Source organism: Carlito syrichta, unplaced genomic scaffold, assembly GCF_000164805.1.
Source record: "Carlito syrichta isolate Samal-C Ts95f unplaced genomic scaffold, Tarsius_syrichta-2.0.1 Scaffold301567, whole genome shotgun sequence".
Lineage (NCBI taxonomy): Eukaryota > Metazoa > Chordata > Mammalia > Primates > Tarsiidae > Carlito > Carlito syrichta.
The window spans coordinates 441,103-461,041 of NW_007245663.1; the positions used below are offsets into that span (position 1 = coordinate 441,103).

General features: G+C 42.5%; 1 protein-coding gene across 15 annotated transcripts in view; it reads right to left on the bottom strand.

The window, feature by feature from the left end:
* The window catches only part of TCF4 (transcription factor 4), a 391,888-nt gene that overhangs the window by 7,076 nt on the left and 364,873 nt on the right, over nucleotides 1–19,939 (bottom strand). For 9 of the 15 annotated variants that reach the window (XR_504111.2, XM_008054872.2, XM_008054871.2 and 6 more), the window contains 2 exons: nucleotides 5,060–5,195; nucleotides 3,293–3,455 (listed from right to left, as the gene is read on the bottom strand). Coding sequence is in view for 14 of the 15 variants with exons in the window: in XM_008054872.2 (XP_008053063.1) it covers nucleotides 3,293–3,455; nucleotides 5,060–5,195 (299 nt within the window). In the remaining variant the exon portion in view is untranslated. The remainder of the gene's footprint in view (nucleotides 1–3,292; nucleotides 3,456–5,059; nucleotides 5,196–19,939) is intronic. The other 6 variants (XM_008054870.2, XM_021710814.1, XM_021710817.1 and 3 more) reach the window with 1 other exon arrangement.

Below are 19,939 nucleotides of genomic sequence, written 5' to 3' on the forward strand. Positions count from 1 at the left end.
GGCCGGCGTCCGAGGTACTCTGCTTTCTCCTGGCGTCTCCAGGGCACGTTTCCGTCTCAGGCCACGTCCTTGGCCGAGACTTTTACGTCCACCTGGGACTGGTTCAGTTGACTGCGATAGTCTACAACGCACGGGACACTCGGTTCCTCGGAGACATTAAGCCAAACCAAACCGATGAGGACAATCGAGGTCAGAGTCAGGGGCCAGGGCGCGCCCAGACTGATGGACAAGGGAAACGAAGCTCCGGTGTTTGGCTACGCTCCGCAAAGCAGACCTTCCCCAACGGCTGCATAATCGCGTTTCAAAAGGGCGGCGGATGCTTCATCTTTTTAAAGAAAAACTTTCATATAAGGGACGGAACACAGACTTTGAAAGGTCTGAATAAACACAAAACAGCTGAACAGGAGTGAGAAGAAAGTCCTATGCTGAAGACACCTGGGCCACGGGAGTGAGACAGCAGGGCTTTGATCCAGGCATCACCATTCCCCTGCTTTGAAGGGCTGGTCAGTTTACTTACCCCGAGTCTTAGTTCCTCTAAGCATGACGTGAAAGGTGAAAACAACAAGACATCCCTGGTCCTTAATGCTACGCGTGTTTATGATCCCCAGAACAAGTTGGGGAAACCTGAACTGACATCAGTAACGCAAAACAATACAAAACCCAAACACCTACTGCTTATCAATGACCGTGACCTCATCGCAAGTAAAAAATGAAGCCAAAAGTTAACTTCCGACGGTGAGAAACAAAATATTCTATGATTCGCAACAAAGGCATGGAAAGACCCAGTATGGTATGGGAAGAGAAGACCAGGTCTACTTTTGGATGCCACAGCGGCAGACGAGAAAGTTCTGAATGGAAGGCAGACAGGACAATGAGCCATCTGGAATCAGACCAGATGCGGAAGTTTTCATGGCAGCAAGGTTTCAAATATTTCAAGGGCTACCATCTAAAAAAGAGAGGTGTGCAACATGTCTTGTCTCAACAAGGCAGAACGGAACGAAGAGCTCAATGGCTATTGTGAGTAAACACAAGCCAGGACATTTTAGGGGAAGGGAGTAGGAGGGTCATTAACAAAATGAAGCAAACCTCACCAAAAAGTAACAGATTCCCTATAGAAACAATATTGAGGTGACTATCAGTAACCATTAGCCTAGAGAGGAAAAAGCTCATCTATAGGGCCAAGAAGGTTAATTTCTACTTCGTACATCTGAAATGTGTTTAACCTTGACTTCACATATCTGAAATGTCCACAAAATAAACATGATTAATGACAAAATTTCAGAGCTGGAAGACGTGAGACATTACCTACTCAATCCAATGTACCCTTCATGAAGGTTGACTTAAAATGTATGCCCTTCCTCTTCCATTCCAGAGATTCTCTGGGTAACTCCCAAATGGCAACAAAAACCAACCACACTTGAGAAATGCCCATCCATCAAAAATGGGAGTGGTATTTTTGGGTTGCAGGTACACGTCGCACATGAAGTTGATGTCTGCAGGCCAACACCACTTGGGCGAAGTGGAGGAGTTGGGGAGAAGAAAGACATTACGGAAAGATGCTGTGAGACTAGGTAGGCGCCTCTCCCCAGTTTCAATGCTTCTGCGGAAGCATGATCTGCCACAGACGTGAGCACTAACTCAACTGGATCCACTGGAAGAGGTGTTCTTTCTCTGCTTCCTGATCCTTCTCACTTGTTCACTTACCCCGAGTCTCAGTTCCTCTAAGCATGACGTGAAAGGTGAGAAAAACAAGACATCTATGGTCCTTAATGCTACGGATGCTTATGATCCCCAGAACAAGTTGGGGAAATCTGAGTTGACATCAGTAACGCAAAACAATACAAAACTCAAACACCTACTGCTTATCAATGACCGTGGCTTCCCTCTTCACCCATGTCTGCTGCTGAAAGGCCCCTATGAACTCACTCCTATATTCCACTTTGCAAACAGGCTGGCATAAGCAGAAGGGTGCAGAGTCACGTCTCTGCTGGGCCTGTCCCGAAGCTAAAAATTGGGGTAATATTTTTATGCATTAAGCATGTGCTATGCCTTTACACAAAGGGAACTTGGAAATGTGAACTTGTTTTCCAAAGATTTTCAGGCTAATGACTAATTACAGTTGGTTATTCACTTATAAATAAATTGGCTATGCAAATAAAGCTGCCTAGATGTGAAAAACACTGCCTTCCAGCAACAGTATTGGAGGCGCACATAAGTAAAAGTCACAGGAGTGACCTTTTAAAATGAGAAGGTTCTTAACAGTAAGTTACAATGCTGTTTTGAAACTTCAAAGAATCCATTAATATGCATAAGTTATGGCCATGAGTAAACTTCCCAAGAACCAACTGGACAAACAGTGAAGCTGTTAAGGATATGAAATCCTCTCTTTGGGATTTCTTGTCAATGTGGCCGTGAATCAGAAAACTGCCACCACAAGGGTGCAAAGGGTTAGCTAGAAGCATTGAGCATTTTTTGAACGTGTGGCAGCACATGCAATTTAACTCAATAATCATAAAGGCACTGTGAAAAGGCAGCATGTTTTTAATTAACAAAAGATACTCTATCGATCCTTGAGAACCACAGCCTTTAAAAGGGAAATTGTAGTCTTAGTACAACTGGTTTAATTTGCAAATAAAAACAACCCAAGGGAATGAAGGCCAAGTACATGGGTGTCATGGCTTTCAAAAACCATCTGACGACCGGATTAAAGTTCAAGGAGATAGATTCTAATGTAAAGACAGGCCCTTTAAGAAAACGAACCAGAAGCTATTTTCCTGCAGTTGTGTTTTCTGTAGAAAGGAGTATCCGGAAAAATCCAGCAACTTAGGTATTGCTCTTACATACACCAATATGTTTAGAATAAAGCTAGGAAATCACTTACTTTCTCACTTTAGAGGCAAGGAAAAAGTTAGTGTTGCACATATATCAACTGAGATTTTAACATGGCTACAATCTCTTTTGGAAGTATTTTAGAAAACACATTTCTGACCAAATTTTAGAGAAAGTATAGTTTTAAAAGCCAACTGTTTGCACTCGAATCCGCTATCAATTGTTCTTTACTGTGTGCAATTAGCATTGGGTCCAAATTCATAAATGCAAAGGCATCGTAGGCTTCACTAGAGTACAGGTATCTTAAGTGATACTTCTAGTACTTCTAGGGTAGGCCTTTCCTTTTCTTTTCAGTTGTAGATTTACCTGCCAGGAAAAAACTGAATAGTTTCTTCCTGTTCTGTTCACTTCATCAAAGTCCAATAAAGGAATTAAATGAAGCGACAGTATTATATACTGTTACCTAGATCTTGACCTAGTAATGGATTTGATATCCTTCTTGTCATCGTCTAATTTCTTGTCCTCCGAAGACTTCGTGTCTTGCAGATTCTCATCGCCCTCGTCGTCGGATTTGATCTCAGAGCTGCCAGAAGAGACACTCTGCCCCTGCAGGCCTGGTGGCATGCCTACAAAAAAAAAAAGGAAAAAGGTGACAGGCACACCAAAAACTCGATGCCTGCAACCCAGACTGCAAGGTGACCAGCTAGACAATGCATACTGCTTAGCGATGATCCTTCTGTCACTTTTTCCCCCTGCTCTCTGGGGGAAGTTTCAAAAATGCACCTGCGGAAACAAGTTTTCCCTGTACTGGCTCTAAGGTTAAATTCTATTTTGCAATCTTTTGGAGTAGATGGTAATTTCACTGTCTACAAAACATCAACTTAATTGCAATGAAAATCATAATCATGAAAATCACACACCCAATGTTCTGATTAAGAACCCAAGTAAATATCAGCTATTATATTGAGTTTCTTCCACATGCAATGATTTAATAGAAAAATGTCCTTAACATATAACTCCCAGGGAGTACGCCTAAATAGGTGCAGTCAAGACTTCAATAGCTACGCTAATGATATTCTGAAATTAGGCTTCTCTTATCCTCAGGGAGTAATCAGCATTTTTAAATGGTACCTATGGAAGGCAGTTTGCTACTCACTCTAGAAACGTCTAGCTTTATCACCGCCCAACTTTCCAAGATCACACTACATGGTAAGATGTGACCCTAATGTAATGACTTATTTGTCAGATAGAAGCATACCTGTTGAGGATTTCCCTTTATTTGTAATCTGTGTATTCCAGAATGTTGTCATTCCAAATTTGGCCCATGGGCTGGGAGCACCCTTATCACCTGGGAGCCCATCAGAAACACACAATCCCAGATCTACAAAATCAGAATCTGCACTTTAACACAATACCCTCAAGTCATGCTTACGGGCACCGCAGTTTGAGAAGCACAGATCTAAGACAGAGAGAGCAAACCAAAGACTCTCTCAAAAAATAAAAAATAAAAAAGGCCCATCAAATTATGACTATTCAGATAAAAATGGACAGACATACCCACATATATAATGAACACTCAGATCTGAACAATGTTTAACAGTTTACACAAATGCGTATGTGTATTCCCGTGGCAGTGCTGCCATTTTTACTTTAAACGTGAAGGGAGTGAGAAGATGTCACTTCAGTGGCTACTACTTAGCTGGCCAGGAGGCAGCACAGGGAGCCTGGGACCAGGTCTTGTCCCTGTGACGCAACTTCCCGGGGTCATGAAGAGCTGCTGAGTGTCACTGGTAAGAGGCAGCCACGACAGGGCTGGATGACTCCAGAGCAAAAACCATGAACCAAGTTCCATTTTAAAAATGCACCCACATTTCCTTCCACCTTCCACAGCAAGAGCAATTTCCTCCCTTCCTATTCATTTGGAGATTTCATTTTCAGGCCACAACTAACCACATGAGAGGACCTGAGCGAGTAAAATGTGGGAACAGGTCAAAGGAAATCTCCTCCCATCAGTGTTGCCTCACTCCCTGCTGAAACAGCATCCGGATTTCAAAGGACGCTTGAGCAAGGCAGCCACCCAAGAAACACGACTCCTGGGCTAAGTCCCATCACGTCCTTGCCACGCACTTACCCTCTGCGCCCCGAACTGGATTCTGAGATTGCTGCCAGTGCCTCCCCGGGGCCTGTGGCTACAGCGGAGGTCAGAAGGGCCCCTCTGGGGCAGACCTACCTCTGTAAGGGTCCTGGGGCGGGTTCAGGTCCGGAGAAGTCGCAGACTGGACCGGGAGCTGTGGGACCGGAACCTGGTTGGGCAGGAGGGAATGGCTGCCTCTCAGGGCCACGCCGTCTTCGCGATGGGCCCCCACCTGGAAGGGTGAGAGGAACCCCAGAGTTGAGCTGGCACCGAAGGGGCCCCGGCGACTTCCAGGGGCTGCAGGGCCCGGAGAAGAAGACCGGCCTCTGGAAGGCAACACTCCCAAGTGCAATTCACTAGAGGGCGCCGAAGGACCGCACAAGCACCTGGAGCTGCCTGCGAGAACACTTGACACTCAGCGAGATGCCGAGCGCTACTTCCAGTGACAAACATGGCCGAGGAGCTCAGGCAGGTAAAACGTCAAATTGTCTCCCAGGGTGCCGCAGTGGAGCACACTGATTCGTACCCATCTGTCTTCTATCATGTCCGCCAACAGATCTGACAATTATCTTAATGCCCATATGCTTAATTGTGGGCTTCTCAATTCCCCCATTGCTATCGGAAATCCTACAGGAATTTCAATTTGGCATTCGACTTTCATTTCAGGGGATGAGATTCTCAGGCCTGCCATTTTTTTTTTTTTTTTCCCCATAATGCCAGCTAAGCCTCTGACAGCGGAAACTACGGCAGCATGGGACGCAGCCCCTGCTCGGTGCAAATATAATAAAATGTCACCTGGCTTTCCAAAACTGGCAGCCCATTCCAAATGAATGTTTACTATATTTCATCAGCCGCTGAGTTCCAAATCCAAGGGGGGATGGTTTCTGCCAATGCCACCACACCGGAAAATGTACCAATAAAGGTTTTATTAAACACACCAGTAATGCCATCATTGCCATGCAAGGATGTTTGGATGTTTTTCCGTTTTCCCCCACTAGCCTGATCCCAGAATGACGGCGTGTTGTAAATACTCTTCAGGCTTCCAAGAATAAAATTATAGAGTACACCATGATTATTTGATTTGAAAAGAATACTGCTGAGATTTTTATTAACTACTACTACTTACTCTGGGGTCCAGAGACATTGAACTTGTGGCACGGAGACAACAATTGCTGACTTCATAGCATGTGCCTTAAAGCAAAACCATTAAGCATGTGTACACTAAGAAGAAAATGGGTAGTTCATGTTTTCTTTTTTATTTCCAAGTATTTTCTTAGCCTGTTGTTAAGTGAGCAGTTACACCGGACAGTGGGTCTAACACTAAAAAATATTTCTCTGTAAATTTATGCTGCTATAAATGAAAGCTTAATTTTTCTAATAAAAATATAAAACCACAAAGCAGAATCTTCACTTATTTTGTTGCCAAAATAACGTAACAACAATAAGAATCTGAACCAACAATCAAATTCACAGGACCAAAGCACATGCTACTTAAAAGCAGCCAGATATTAAGGTTTTTTTTTTTTGTTGTTTTTTGTTTTTTTGAGTTGGAGTCTCACTCTGCTGCCCAGGCTGGAATGCAGTGGCATGCTCATGGCCACCCAGTGTCGACCTGCTGGGCTCCAGCGATCCTTCTGCCTCAGCCTTCCAAGGAGCTGGAACCACTGGTGTGCACTACCATGCCTGGCTAATTTTTTTAAAAAATTTACTGTAGAGACAAAGTCTTGCCAAGTTGCCTGGGCTGGTCTCGAACCCACGGGCTCAGGCAATCCACTCACCTCGGCCTCCCAAAGTGCTGGGATTACCAGCTGAGCCACTGCGCCTGGCCGCTATCACCTTTAGAAGTTGGAAAAAAAAAAAAAAAAAAAAAAAAAACCACACAAAACTGGGTGGAGAGGATCACTTAAATCATAATTGTTCATAGTCAAAATATTGCAAGAATAGTAAAGGACGCAAGACCTGTAAACACCATGCTTCAGCTGAGATCCAAGGAGTTCAATGCTATATGCCATCGCTGCCTGTTGCAACACAGAGCTTTCTGGATGGTGGTGGTTCTTCAAGCCTTGAGTGGGTGCTTCAAATGTGCCTAGACCCTGACTATCTCCCAAAGCAGCCCTTTCCGTTTTTACCACAAACTGGCCTCTCTGTCATTTCCACTTACTAGCCCTGGTTTCCACCTCTAGAGCAGCATGGCATCTGTGCAGACCCTTCCCCTGTATCCAATCCCACTACCATACCACTCCTGCCCTTCTTCTGTGACTGAAGTCGGCTGTCTCACAGGCAGACGACTCACACTCAGATCCTTAAGCCATGTCTCATTCACCCTTCCTATGAATTTTTATTCCGAACAAGAGGGATACCTATCTTCCACCCAGGCTTTGATTTGCCATTTTTGTATTTGTGCATCGAGAAGACTGCTTCAACTGACGCCTGGCTTCCAGTTTCAGATGCCAACTTGTAAGCGTGAGTTTTATAGGCCTCGGTCAGGTAGTAGCTCTTTATGTCTGTCTATGTAAACCCAAATAACTACTTTAGTGCTGATTCATTGGTATTCCCCATGGATTTGATTTCTTGAGTTTCCACGAAGAATGACTCTAAATTGAGTTTCCACAAAGAATGACTCTAAATTGGGGGCCGGGAGCAGAGGCTCACACCTGTAATCCCAGCACTTTGGGAGGCCGTGGTAGGCAGACTGCATGAGTCCAGGAGCTCGAGACCACCTTGGACAACACAGTGAGACCTTGTCTCTACAAAAAACTCAAAACTTAGCTGGGCGTGGTGGTATGTGCGTCTGTGGTGAGATGCTGAGGTGGAAGGATCTCTTGAGTCCAAGAAGTTGCCGCTGCTGTGAGCCATGATCATGCCACTGCTCCCCAGGCTGGGTGACAGAGTGAGATCCCGACTCAAAAAAAAAAAAGAAAGCAAAAGACAGAGAGAGAGAAATTAAAAAAGAAAGATTCTAAGTTGGAATCTTTGAAGGTAGCCACAGATTTGAGTGCAATGAAGATGCACCCTTACTCTATTCACACCTTCAAGTCTTCTTTGCAAGCATCTATGACATAATTTAAGGTTAAAGTTTTGCTTTCCACTTAAAACATAATCAGCTATTAGGCCTGAATTCCCCCTCTGTTCTCACATGGAGAAAAGTTCTCACAACAGGAAAAAAAAAACAAAAACCCACAGCCGATTACTTTTTTATTTTCTTTGCTTCAACTATTATGAAAGACAATGTAATTGAGTGGAAAGGATGTAGTGATGAGTCAACAATGTCTAGATTCTAACTGTAACTGGCTTGTTAGCGGCATAGCCAGTGTTAAGTTACTCAAATGCAAAAACACTCAGAATTATAGAGAATAAGTCCTAGGTTTTTCAGAAGGAGTAGCCATATTAACATGCAAAACAATGGGTATATAATAGGCACACAATAATTACAGACAATATTCTATGCTTTAACTGAAAACATTTGCTTATTACTTAACAATAATAGCCAATGTGGTTCAAGGACCCTAAAAACTCAAGCTACCTTCACTAGCGGTCATCTTTGTGTTCTTAATCTCTATTTTGTTCACATCCACTTTATTTCAAATCTTCTATACAAAAACAGTAAAATCTTAAGTATTATAAATATATTTGAGAATATGGTTGTTCCAACTACATTCTGGTTTGGGTTTTAGGCACATGTTACTTAACTTTGTCTATTTTGTATAGATCATCTGAGAGCATCAATTATTTTCCATTAAGGGAGTTGAGTTGGAGACAGAGTTGCCCTTGATGTCTTAAAGCCTCCCTTGCGACTATTTCTAGGCCAGGTCACATGGATGACCTCCGACAGGTGCAGGTTCATGTGAGAATGAGCTTCTTTCACCAGCATCAATGTCCTCGCCTGTGGTTGTGGGGTAGTATTCTAATTTGAAGAATCAGCTTTGCTTTGCTTGTTTCCTTGGCCACAGACAGCATGTTCTAATTGTATTTAGTTCTCTCTTAGAACCATTATTTCTGGTTACATAAGAGATAAGAAAAGAAACACCATGGATGGTCAGCACAAATCTATCACTAGAATAACTCAAAAATAGGTGTAAGAGCCAATATTGCCATCTGTATATACAAGGTCTACTTTCATATGATAAATATATAATAATGTAACCGGGGGAAAAGCAGAGTCCTACAGCTCTAAGTAGGACATATGGCGCCTAGTTTTAGAAGATCTGTACTTCATTAAAGTACTACTTTGATAACCATTTCATACAGATAACAATAGTCTAAAGTTAAAAGCCAGCTGATGAAAAGTTAGTATTAATGCTAATTGAAAATTTCTTTGCAAGCTTTTAGCGTCTTCTCCCAGTCACGTATAATGTAGTTTTACAAGCTGAAATGCAAACAAAAGACTTAAAAATTATTCGACAGCTATGCCTCGATGGATCAGAGAGTGAATTTCTTAACTGAACAAACATTTCCTAATCTAGCTCATGCCTGTCACTTTGGAAGGGGAGGTGCTGGAGACAGAGTAACAAATGACTCAGATGGAGCCCCCCTCCTCAGGGAGCTTACCATGATGCTTCAGGAGATTTTTGTGCACTGATCCGTGGAGCGTGGTAGTTTTAACAGTAAAGAACAGAGACTTCTTCAAGTATGTTCAAGTCAATGGAGATCCACCATGAAGACTTCTGTAACTTAGATTTTCGGACCCAGAGAACTCCTGGGAACCCAAGGCCACTCCTTGGCTCTTTGAGCCCTGCCAGCTTCTCTCCTCTCGCTGGGGGCCCCTCTGCTTCTCTCTGGCTTCTGCCCCCGCGTGTCGACAGCCTGGACTCTTCCTTCGTGGCATCTCTTGGTGCATTACTTCCAGTCCTGTACCTGCAGCTAACTTCCTCTCTGTCTCAGTATTTTAAGTTCAGAATGCCAAGATCGTTTCCCGGCCCAGCTCATTTTAAAGCAGACGTGGGACAACCTGTGAATGGACCACTTGGAGAAGGTATTTTCTTGACCCAGTGAGGCTTACAAAGGAGGAAGAGAAGACAAGAACACATACTCCAAACATGGCTGCCTTGGCCAGTCCCTACCCCAGGCCTAGTAAATCATGCTGGTTTGTATAAATGCAAATATCTAAGTTCCACTCTATCTTCGGTCAAATTACATTCAAATTCTGACATAGCTATTTACATTTCCCTGTGCTAATTTATCATTGGGAATAATTAAATACCTTTAGATATGCATTAATTCTGCTGAATCACAGAAGCACCATATAATTTTAAATAATCTCATTTTCCAAGGAAAGGATTGATATATTAGAAGCACTTTTAAATCACAGAACTTAGACTTTAAGGGCTAAGAAGAGCTTGGAAATCAGTTACGTCAAACTCCTCATTTTACAAAGAAGAAAACTAAAGAACAGGTTAAGTGGCTTAAGATCCAACGTTAGATTCTTTACTTAGAGATCTAACATATTTTGCAAGTCAGAAACTTACAACAATGAACAAATGGAGTGTGTGTGTGTGTGTGTGTGTGTGTGTGTGTGTGTATAGGGAAGGGAACAGAATTAAGAGCAAAGGGGTTTTCTTCCTGGAGCTTTAGGTTTAAAGTAATGTGTGTGTGTATATGTATACCCCTGTATACACACACCTATGTACAAGCATATTGCATGCATATGTATACACACACACACAAATATATTAAAATCATTTTCGTTTTCTTTATTGTAAGGGGGAAAAATCACAGTTCACCAACTCAGGCCAAGGCCGAGATGTCTAACTAAATTATAAAATTTAATATTTGCCATGATTCTTTCAACATAAATAGATTGAAAAGACATGCAGTTTCAAATTAGGTGGCTGCTGGCAAGGCTGCTTTTATATGGGGTTGGACAGAGCATCTCAGTAAATATCCTTGTCCTTACCCTCAAGCTAACAACAAACACCACAAACAAAAAAAGACATTCAATGTTTTTGCTCTCTTTGTTTCCAGGGAGTATTGTGAAAGTAATTATTCTGTTGTATTTAAGAGGCCTATTTCATGGATGGGAAAATGTATTAAATTTCATTTGGCAGTTATTCAATCCTAGTTAATGTTATCTCCAGAGATAACTGCTTCAAAACAGGCTTTCAGACCTCAGTTACTACTTTTCTACCACAATCCTTCTAAAAGAGCGTAGGACAGGAACTTTAGGAAACTTGTCATCAATTTCTAGACCAAGTGGTAATGAGGCAAAACATGACATATCATCATAAACATTTCAGTATATCAAAATTGAAGTCTGTTATTAACGGCACCTGGTTTAAGATTTTTCTTTGAACACAGGCAGTTTTTTTTTTTTTTAAAAGAAAAAAAGGACTAATAAGAAAACAGGACAGAGAAAAAAGTCCTGGTAGCTATCACTTACTGTTACTTTTATCTCTTGTTTTTCCATTAACACGAAAGAAAAGATGATGGGCTTTCACTGTAATTAGAAACCCACTGATACAGAAAACAGTTTTGGTGTCTGAACTGTAATCTCCCCATGAAATATCAATTATACATGACAGTGGTGGAGTAATAGATTTCGGTTTCAATTATCTTGCCAGATCTCTGTCATATTAGAGAAAAGCAAACCTTATTTTCTCAAATGTGCAAAATATCATTTAGCACAAAAGCGCGTCTTTAAAAGAGGTGGGGAGCGGTCATGCAAACTTCGCTAAACGGCTCCCAGATGGGAACCCGGAAGTTCCTGCAATGGCAGCATTAGACAGACACTGCAGAGGGACACCAGGGCACGGAACTCCGGAAACAAGACCCACCTCTAACAACCACCTCTTGGGAGAAAGATCTAACATCTGGGACGCTCCAATCACAAGAACAATTTCTGTACTTCTCAGTTTGAAAAACTACCAGACTGCTTTTTAGAATTCACATGATTAAACACTTAGGAGACTTCTCACTAAAGTCGGATCTGGATTCAATTCTTTTGTTTGGATTTTGATTTGATTCTTAAAATGTTTACTGGGAGAAGATTTCATAACTGTCTTGAGAACTCCTCATTTCTTTTCTTTCCAGAAATCTCACAGCTTCACTTAGGCTTTGCCTGAAATTTAAGGTAATGCCTTATTGTGCAATTCTTGAGGATTTATTTAATGTTTATTCTCTAGATAATAAAATAATGTCCAGGAGGATTTAAACATGATGTAAATGTCCTGACCTTGGCAGTGCTTATTATCATGTGGTCAGCTAGGATGAAACTCCCCTGGAATGACCATCAAAACGGAAAAAAAAAAGAATGAGTCTGTGATACACTTTGAGAGACCAAAATGACCATAAGCTAACTTCAGTGTGTCTTCCTTTTTCTAACCCATAAATTCCATCATTAAAATTGTTTCATTTCTCTCTTGTGTCTCCACTTGCCCCCTCACTCCGCCCACAATCCTCTACACAATTTTCCTTCGGCAGAAACCATAACTGGACACAGCATACCAAGTGGGGACGCGGTGGGAGGTGAACAGAGCCCCTTCCAGCCCTTGCCTGCTGCAGGCAGCGAAGCAGGTGCCATGGCACCAAAGTCCATCGTCCTCGTGAACCAAACCCATCTAGCATCGAGATAAGGGTGAAGTCTTGCAAAGATGTGTGAGCAGCTTCTTTTGTTTAGCGTGAAAGAAGACACAAGCAGACACTTGGAACTTCGGGTGCCTGAGGTGTGTGCGCACAGCCATGCTGCTGACCACTACATGAAGCGCTCTGCAGCCAGCCCAGAAGGACTGTCCTCTTGGCTTCACCATCACCAACTGGCCTTTGTTTTAAAAAGGCTTTTCTAATTATCCAAGTAACACACGCTGACTATAAACTATTTGCAGAGGAGAACTGTTAAGAAGCTCCCCAACCCCGATGAAGCACCTCTTTCCCATCCTGTTCTAAATATTCGCCTTTGAAGTGCAATATTCTCTCCCACGACTTGGTCCCTTGCATGTGAAGGTCTCAGCATGGTGCTTTCTTACTCTACCGATCAAGATCGCCAGTGCTGCTGCGTCCCTTCTTGGCTCTCTGGGTCCCTTCCAGCTCCCCCTTGTTTTACATTCATCGATCTCCATCTGAGTTACCTATTCATGGCGCCTCATCTGCTGGCTTCACTCCCACTTCGTCAAGGCTTGAGCAAAGCCCTCCCTGCTCTGTGGGCTGGCTTCTCCTCACTCACCGGCCACTTCTTTTGTGAGCCCCACAGACCTCTTGCTCGGAGCCTTCGTGACCACACAGACCTCCAGAACTCTCTACTTTCTCACCATCTCCCCATACTTAGACACAGCTCCTCCCTGACTATTCACGACAGACACACCACTCTTAAAACACATTCATGGGCATCGTGTAACAGTGCAGTCCATCAATTTCAATGATTTTTGCTTTGCCGCCATTCATAAATCCTATACTTTTCAGGGTTGTGAGGGTCTTAAGAGCAGGGACTGGGTGTGGGTCACTGTGTAGGAGTGTAATATCACAACTAGATGTTTCTTAAACAGCAAAAGATGACACAAATGGCATGGACCTGTGGGGCTCTGTCTGAAATCTAAGACTTCTGATACTTCCAAATAAACATTTAGCATGTTTCTATCAAAGCACAAACATCCCATTTAATTCAACAAATGTCTTTTGAATGTCCACTACATGCAAGATGCTAATTAGGCATTTGGTGCAAAAAATAATAAAAGACAGGCAAGTCAATTATTTTACAGGCACTTATATTCCAAGGGTGGGTAATATAATTACTCTGTAAGGCAAAATAAGTTGAATGTCATAAAAAAAGTACAAGGTCATGTAGAGTTTTAAAGGATGATGATGAAATCATATCCATTTGGGAAGCCAGGGACGACTTTAAGAAGGCAGCATTTTAGGTAGGTTTGGAATGATGGGCAGAATTTCGATATAGATTGCCTGAATTTCATAAACTGACATGTAATATTAATTAAACATCCCAACTTTAAATGAAAATTTCCATTTTTATATCCATTGGAGGCATTATTTAGATACTGTGTGTGTGTGTGTGTGTGTGTGTGTGTGTGTGTGTGTGTGCGCGTGCGCGTGCGTAGAAGCAAGCAGCCAAAGGACTGTGTTAACGTGTGTTTTCATATTATCAGACTACATATTTTTGACAAAAAGCAGATTTTTGTAAAGCCCTTTATAAACCTCGACGGCTTTGCTACAAAGTGAACAACACAGGGCATTCTGGACACAAATGGTACCTCACTGTACGTGTGTATTATTGGCCCAAATGATTCACTCTTATTTAATTGCAACGAAGTCTTTCATCTCCCAGCTATACAATAATAGTTTCCATATGACCAGTGGCTCTGCTATAAATAAGATCAAAAGCAAAAGAAAGGATTTAATAAAAGAAAATGACATTAAGAGGAGCATTAAATCGGGAAAAAAATTACTAATATCCAATCCTTTCGTGTGTGTGTGTGTGTGTGTGTGTGTGTGTGTATGTGAATAAAGCAGCACCACAGAGAACTAGGCAGCCTCCCCAGTATCTCAGGAAAAGGCATTTTACAAGCAGTAGCATGTGCAGAACCCATCGAGTATGGCTGAGTGGGGCAAAAATTAAGCTGTGGAGGTGTGGAAGGGCTGGGGCGGCATGTCCCACCTAGACTCAGGCTGGAAAACAGGCAGGAAACCAAACAGCTAGCATCCTCGGTGCAAAGTACGACGGAGTGTGTCAATGGCAAACGTCCGCCCATTTCTCTGCCCTGTTCTATTCTGCTTAATAGAGAAAGACTTTTTGGTAATCCAGAGTTTCTCAGAGAATCATAACATTGCTCAACCCTAGTACATGAGTTCTGAGAAAGGAAGTTTTTTTTGGCAAGGCTCCGTGACTTGATATGAAGAGCCAACTTCCCAAACAAATTTTCTTCTAGTTCTTAAAAAAAAAAGTACAATGTTAATCTCTATTCCCGACTGGATAAACAGCTGCTAATAACCTCCAGCTCCCAGGGGAGGAGGCTCATTTCCTTTCATCTCGAGGCTGGTGGATACCTGACGTGCACTGGCCTTTAGTGGTTCCACATGTCTCTTGCTTTGCTTTTTTTCAAGCTGCTTCGGCAGGGGTCTTGCCAAGTCAGGTTTCTTGTCTCTCTTTCCGTTACGCTGCATCCAAACACTTGGAAGACACAGTCAGTTAGGGTACTACCTGGTTGAAACAGGAGTTCTTTTACCATTGGTGGGTTTAAAGAGGAAGTTGAAGCACTTACAATCCCCAAGGGAAACTAGAGCCTTGGCCTCTCGTATCTGAAGTTCTGCGAGGGAAATGACCATTCTGGTTTCTTTCACACTGAGCTAATTGTTCACTCAGGGTCTGGCTGCATTCTCAGATACCCCGTTTCTAATAATATTGCTAATGTACTTACTTAACTCATATCGGTGCCCTGAATAAAGCAGCACACTTTACCACTTTTTCCTCTCATAGGAGGTGCCCTGCCGAAGATTCCAGAGCCAGCAGGCTCCCAGAGTCTTTCTCACTTGTTCTCAAGCACCTGCTTTAATGGTGACCTCAGTTCTATATCTCAAGATTCAGACATTTCTCAAAACAGCTTTTAAAACAAAAAACAGCTGTTTCCCATCTAGACTACAGGGGGAAATTCTGGGCAGCTTACAGAAACATTACCCAGAGACTACCATTCTCCAATAACTTTCACACACTTTCAGCTCCAAACGAGACCCGTCCGTGCGCAGAAGCTGGGGAGAAGGCGAATGCAAAATTAAAATGTGGAAACTCAATCCTGTGCTTTTTGACAACGTGTCCAATTAACTGATTTAAAATGAATGTGGCTATTGTATCAGGACAATGCTTCCCCAAAGATGTTGTTTAACTAATATCGGACAGATCTCTGGGTTAAACTCAACTTTATAGTTCTAAGATGATTTATGGATATAGAGGAAGCTATAATTACACACAACTGTGAATGTCAACCAATTAGGTAGAGGCCGTGCGATACAGAAAATGCAATGCTACAGCTTTTTTTTTTTCTTCCAGTTTTCACTCCTACAGCTGCTTTTGCCTAAACCCTCTTCTTATTTTGAACCGATTTTACACTTACGTTTTCTGAGCAATTAAGATACTTTTGATTTGAAAAAATTTACAGCCACAATAAAAGTTAAAATAACAAAACGGCCACAGAATTTGAAAAAAATATAAAATGGCCAGGGCCTCATCTTGGCTTTTAAATGGTGCCAAGTTGCTCCAGTATTTTCCGTTTTGGTATGAATGACATAACTGAATTACTTCATGAGTTGCTACTTTAATTCCTAAGGGTGGAAAATTCCATGAGTTAACTTAATTTGGATGTAAAAAATATACATGAAAGCTCGCTCTTCCTGTGGACTCTCATGTGAAATATTCGAGCCAACTGCTGGAGCGGCCGTGTGTGGAGGCGGGGCTTTTCGCCCAGTGCCACTTGGGCGGGTGAGCTGCGAGGCCTGGTATCACCCTGCGATTTTCTTACTTCCCCTTGGGCACATAACGGCCTGTGTTTTCTGTATTTGTTTTCAAATCATGCTTACTCGGCTGGGCGTGGTGGCTCACGCCTGTAATCCCAGCACTTAGAGAGGCCGAGATGAGAGGATTACTTGAGCCCAGGAGTTTGAGACCAGCTTGGGCAGCACAGCAAGACCTTGGTCCCTACAAAAAGTAAAAAAGCAAAAAAAAGGGGAAAAAAAGGTACATTCCTGTAGTCCCAGTGACTCGAGAGGCTGAGGTGGGAGGATCACCTGAGCCTAGGAGGTTGAGGTTGCAGTGAGCTGTGATCGTGCCACTGCGCTCCAGCCTGGGCTAGAGTGAGACCCTGACTCAAAACAAAAAAACAAATGAAAAAGTGCATATCTGATGGCTCCGAAATGCCTTTCCTATCCTGTTTCTAACTACAGAAGTTCTACCCAGACTCTTAAACAAGCTCAATGACATCCTCCCCAGGAAACTTCCCAGCTGTCTGAAATCGCTTCTCAGGTCACTTAATAATTCTACCTTGCATTGTAGTTAGACATACACTTGCATTATCACCTTGCCAGGATAAAAGGTTCGAAAGATCAGAGACTTTCTCTTACACACGAAGGCACCCCCAACAGCATCAGAAGCAGAGCAGATGCAGAATGACTGAATGAACATATGTGTATTTTCTAATATATACAGTACATACGTTCCCCACCAGAAAATCTGCTTTCTTGAAAAAACAAGATTAGATGTTTTAAAATGCAAGAGTTGTACCCATTCCAAGTTATATACAGTTTAGAACTGTGTCCTTGTACTCAATAAACGTTCAATTACAAATGAGGATCCTTGTGCTTTTGAAAGTGTATGCCTGTTTTGTCCTCCATTGTTTAAGAAGAAAACAATGTTAAGAATCTGATGAGATACAGGGTCTGTTTTATATATATGTCTTTTATTTTTAAAAGTGGGGCGGACAACAAAGTTTTTGCTTGTCATCTGCTTAAAGTTCATAGCTTCAGATGCTAGATATTAGAGAACTAGACTGTGTTTGTCCTCGGAGCACAGGTAGTAAGCAGGGTTTTGGGGAGACATCCAATGTAGATTGACCATCTATATCGACATTGTAGGGTCTGAATTTGAGTAAAATATGTACTCAAAAAAGAAGGGAAAACACCTGATTGGCACCTATTGCTTTGAGATCTGGGCATTCATGGTGTCCCAATCCCTGGTCTTAGGTGTTGCTGAATAGAGCTTAAATGGTACCATGACTATCGCTGTATTCAAAACTTTTTGACCTTTACTTAAATTAACGCAGACATTATCAAATGGTGAGCCCAAGGTTTCTAAAGCTGTTAAAATGAATCCATAGCTAAGAGAATTTCTTCAAGTTCTGTTTCCTCTTTGTCCTTTAAGTTTTCTTAAAATAAAGTACAACACTAAAATAGTTCAGTGCTTTCAGTTGAGATTGCTAATCTGCTCTCAGAAATATCTGATAATTGTGGAGATGAGGAGAGACGACGGAAGACCACAGAAGGCAAATACCCTATTAAAGAAAAATAGTAGATACTGAAAAACGATATTGATGACTAAGATCTTGGGTGAAATTCTATAATAGCCCATTAAACAGGTAGTTCTGAAGTGCTCTGAAGCAGAGGCAATGGCCTCTCAAACTCATTCTGGTTCAACCAAGAACAAGTCTTCCTAGACAAAGTTCACTTCCTCACTCACGGGAGAACTGCCCACCTGGCCTCTTGTGACAATGCTATGGATGACACGCGTAAAGGTGGGCTGCGTGAGGGTGTGACAAGGGGACAGACCTGGTTGATGGATTCCACTCCAAGAGCAGAGAATGACGGGAGTGGAGAGAGAATGTCTGTAGCACCGAGCCTCGTGCCCTTCTGGTCTATAGCCTTTGCTGTTCAGTATTTTTATTAGTAGCTTTGACAGGGGAATGAATGATACCCATCACACTGGCCAACAACACAGACGGCAGAGTATGTGACTTAATGAGGACCTCAAGAAAACCTTTAGACAGGAAGCAGACTGAGGCTGCAATGTGAAATGCAAAGGGACTATGTGAAGTCTTGTACAAGCATGACAAAAAGGGCACACGGGTTTTTGGGAGACAGGTGGCTTAGGGATTTCAACTGACTGCAAGTTTAATGTATGTCAGCAGGATGATGAAGACATAAAAACTACAAATGAGATTTTGTGAGGCGGCCTTAGTGAAGACAATGTGTTGAGTAAGGGAAGTGACCCGCCATAGTCCACCCTGGTAATTCTCTGAGTACTGTGTTCGGTCTCAGATTTGATACACTCAAAGGTCCTTGGGGAAGGGAAAATAGCACCTCGCTCAACTAGAGAGAATGCACTGGAAAATTAGGACCTCATGACCAGAAATCAAAACTTTTTTAGGTTAAATCTCTGAAGATACAGATGTCTAGAGGGGGAAAAAAATACCAAAAAACACCGAATAAACTGTCTTCAAATAACTAGAAGTTTCTCAAGTGTTTGCTGAGTTGTTGGCTGGACTTACCTATACAAGCAAACGAATCTGTTTGTCCTACGAAGGCCTAAGAGGTAAAAGTTCTCATATGTCTAACGTCAGTTAAATAAAAAGATGCTTCTTCACCAAACAAATGTTCTTCTGATAAATTCTATTTAATATGAAGCAAAACTAAAAATGTTATTGAAAACAGGAAAACTGGGCTAAGGATGGCTTAGGTCGGTGGTTTCTGAAAGGTGTTCCATACACTTGCCCGCAGGAGTGGTGAGGCTGGGGAGGACAGGTGTGGGGGCAAGTTTACGAGGGCCCCCTCCATCCAAAGTCAACCACAGCAGTCTCTCTTAGGCAGTCACTACCCTCTTCTACCAAGCGACCACGATTGTTCCCTCCTTGATAAGAGGTGGGCCGTTGCTCTCTTCTAGAGTCTAGTAGGTGAATATGCTCTACTGGGAAGAAAAATGAGCCAGAGAAGCAAATCTGGGCTGGACACAAAAATAATTTCCAAACATTGGATGGCAGTGGGCTTTGGAGCTACTCATTCTTGGAGGAAGGAGACTGACTGGGGCTTGTTGACTGCTTGGCAGGGAATCTAGGGGGATCTGAGTAGAGATGCTTTCTAAGGCCCCTGAGATTCTATGGTAATAACTGCTGAGAAATGAAGTATGTGCTCAAATATACACAGAACTTTATGGAATCAACATCTGGGAAAGTCCAAGAGGAGCAAGACTGAAGAGGATAATGCCTCTGTGGATTGTATCTTTGCTGAAGAGGTCCACACTAGAACCCTCTGACCCTCACTACCTCCCTGACTACATACCAGTAAATGCCACACCACATCGATGTCCTGCCCTCTCTCTTTGCTAGATATGACAGGCAGAGCAAAACCACAACTTTTTGTAGGGAGCCTAGGGGCAACTAAAGGGTTTTCTTGAATTTCACTAGCTAGTCGGAGTAACAAAATGGTTTTTCAGTACAACCCAGTTTTGAAATAGCTATGGTCTAAGGCTCAAGAGGAAGTCTACTGTGGCAGTGTGGG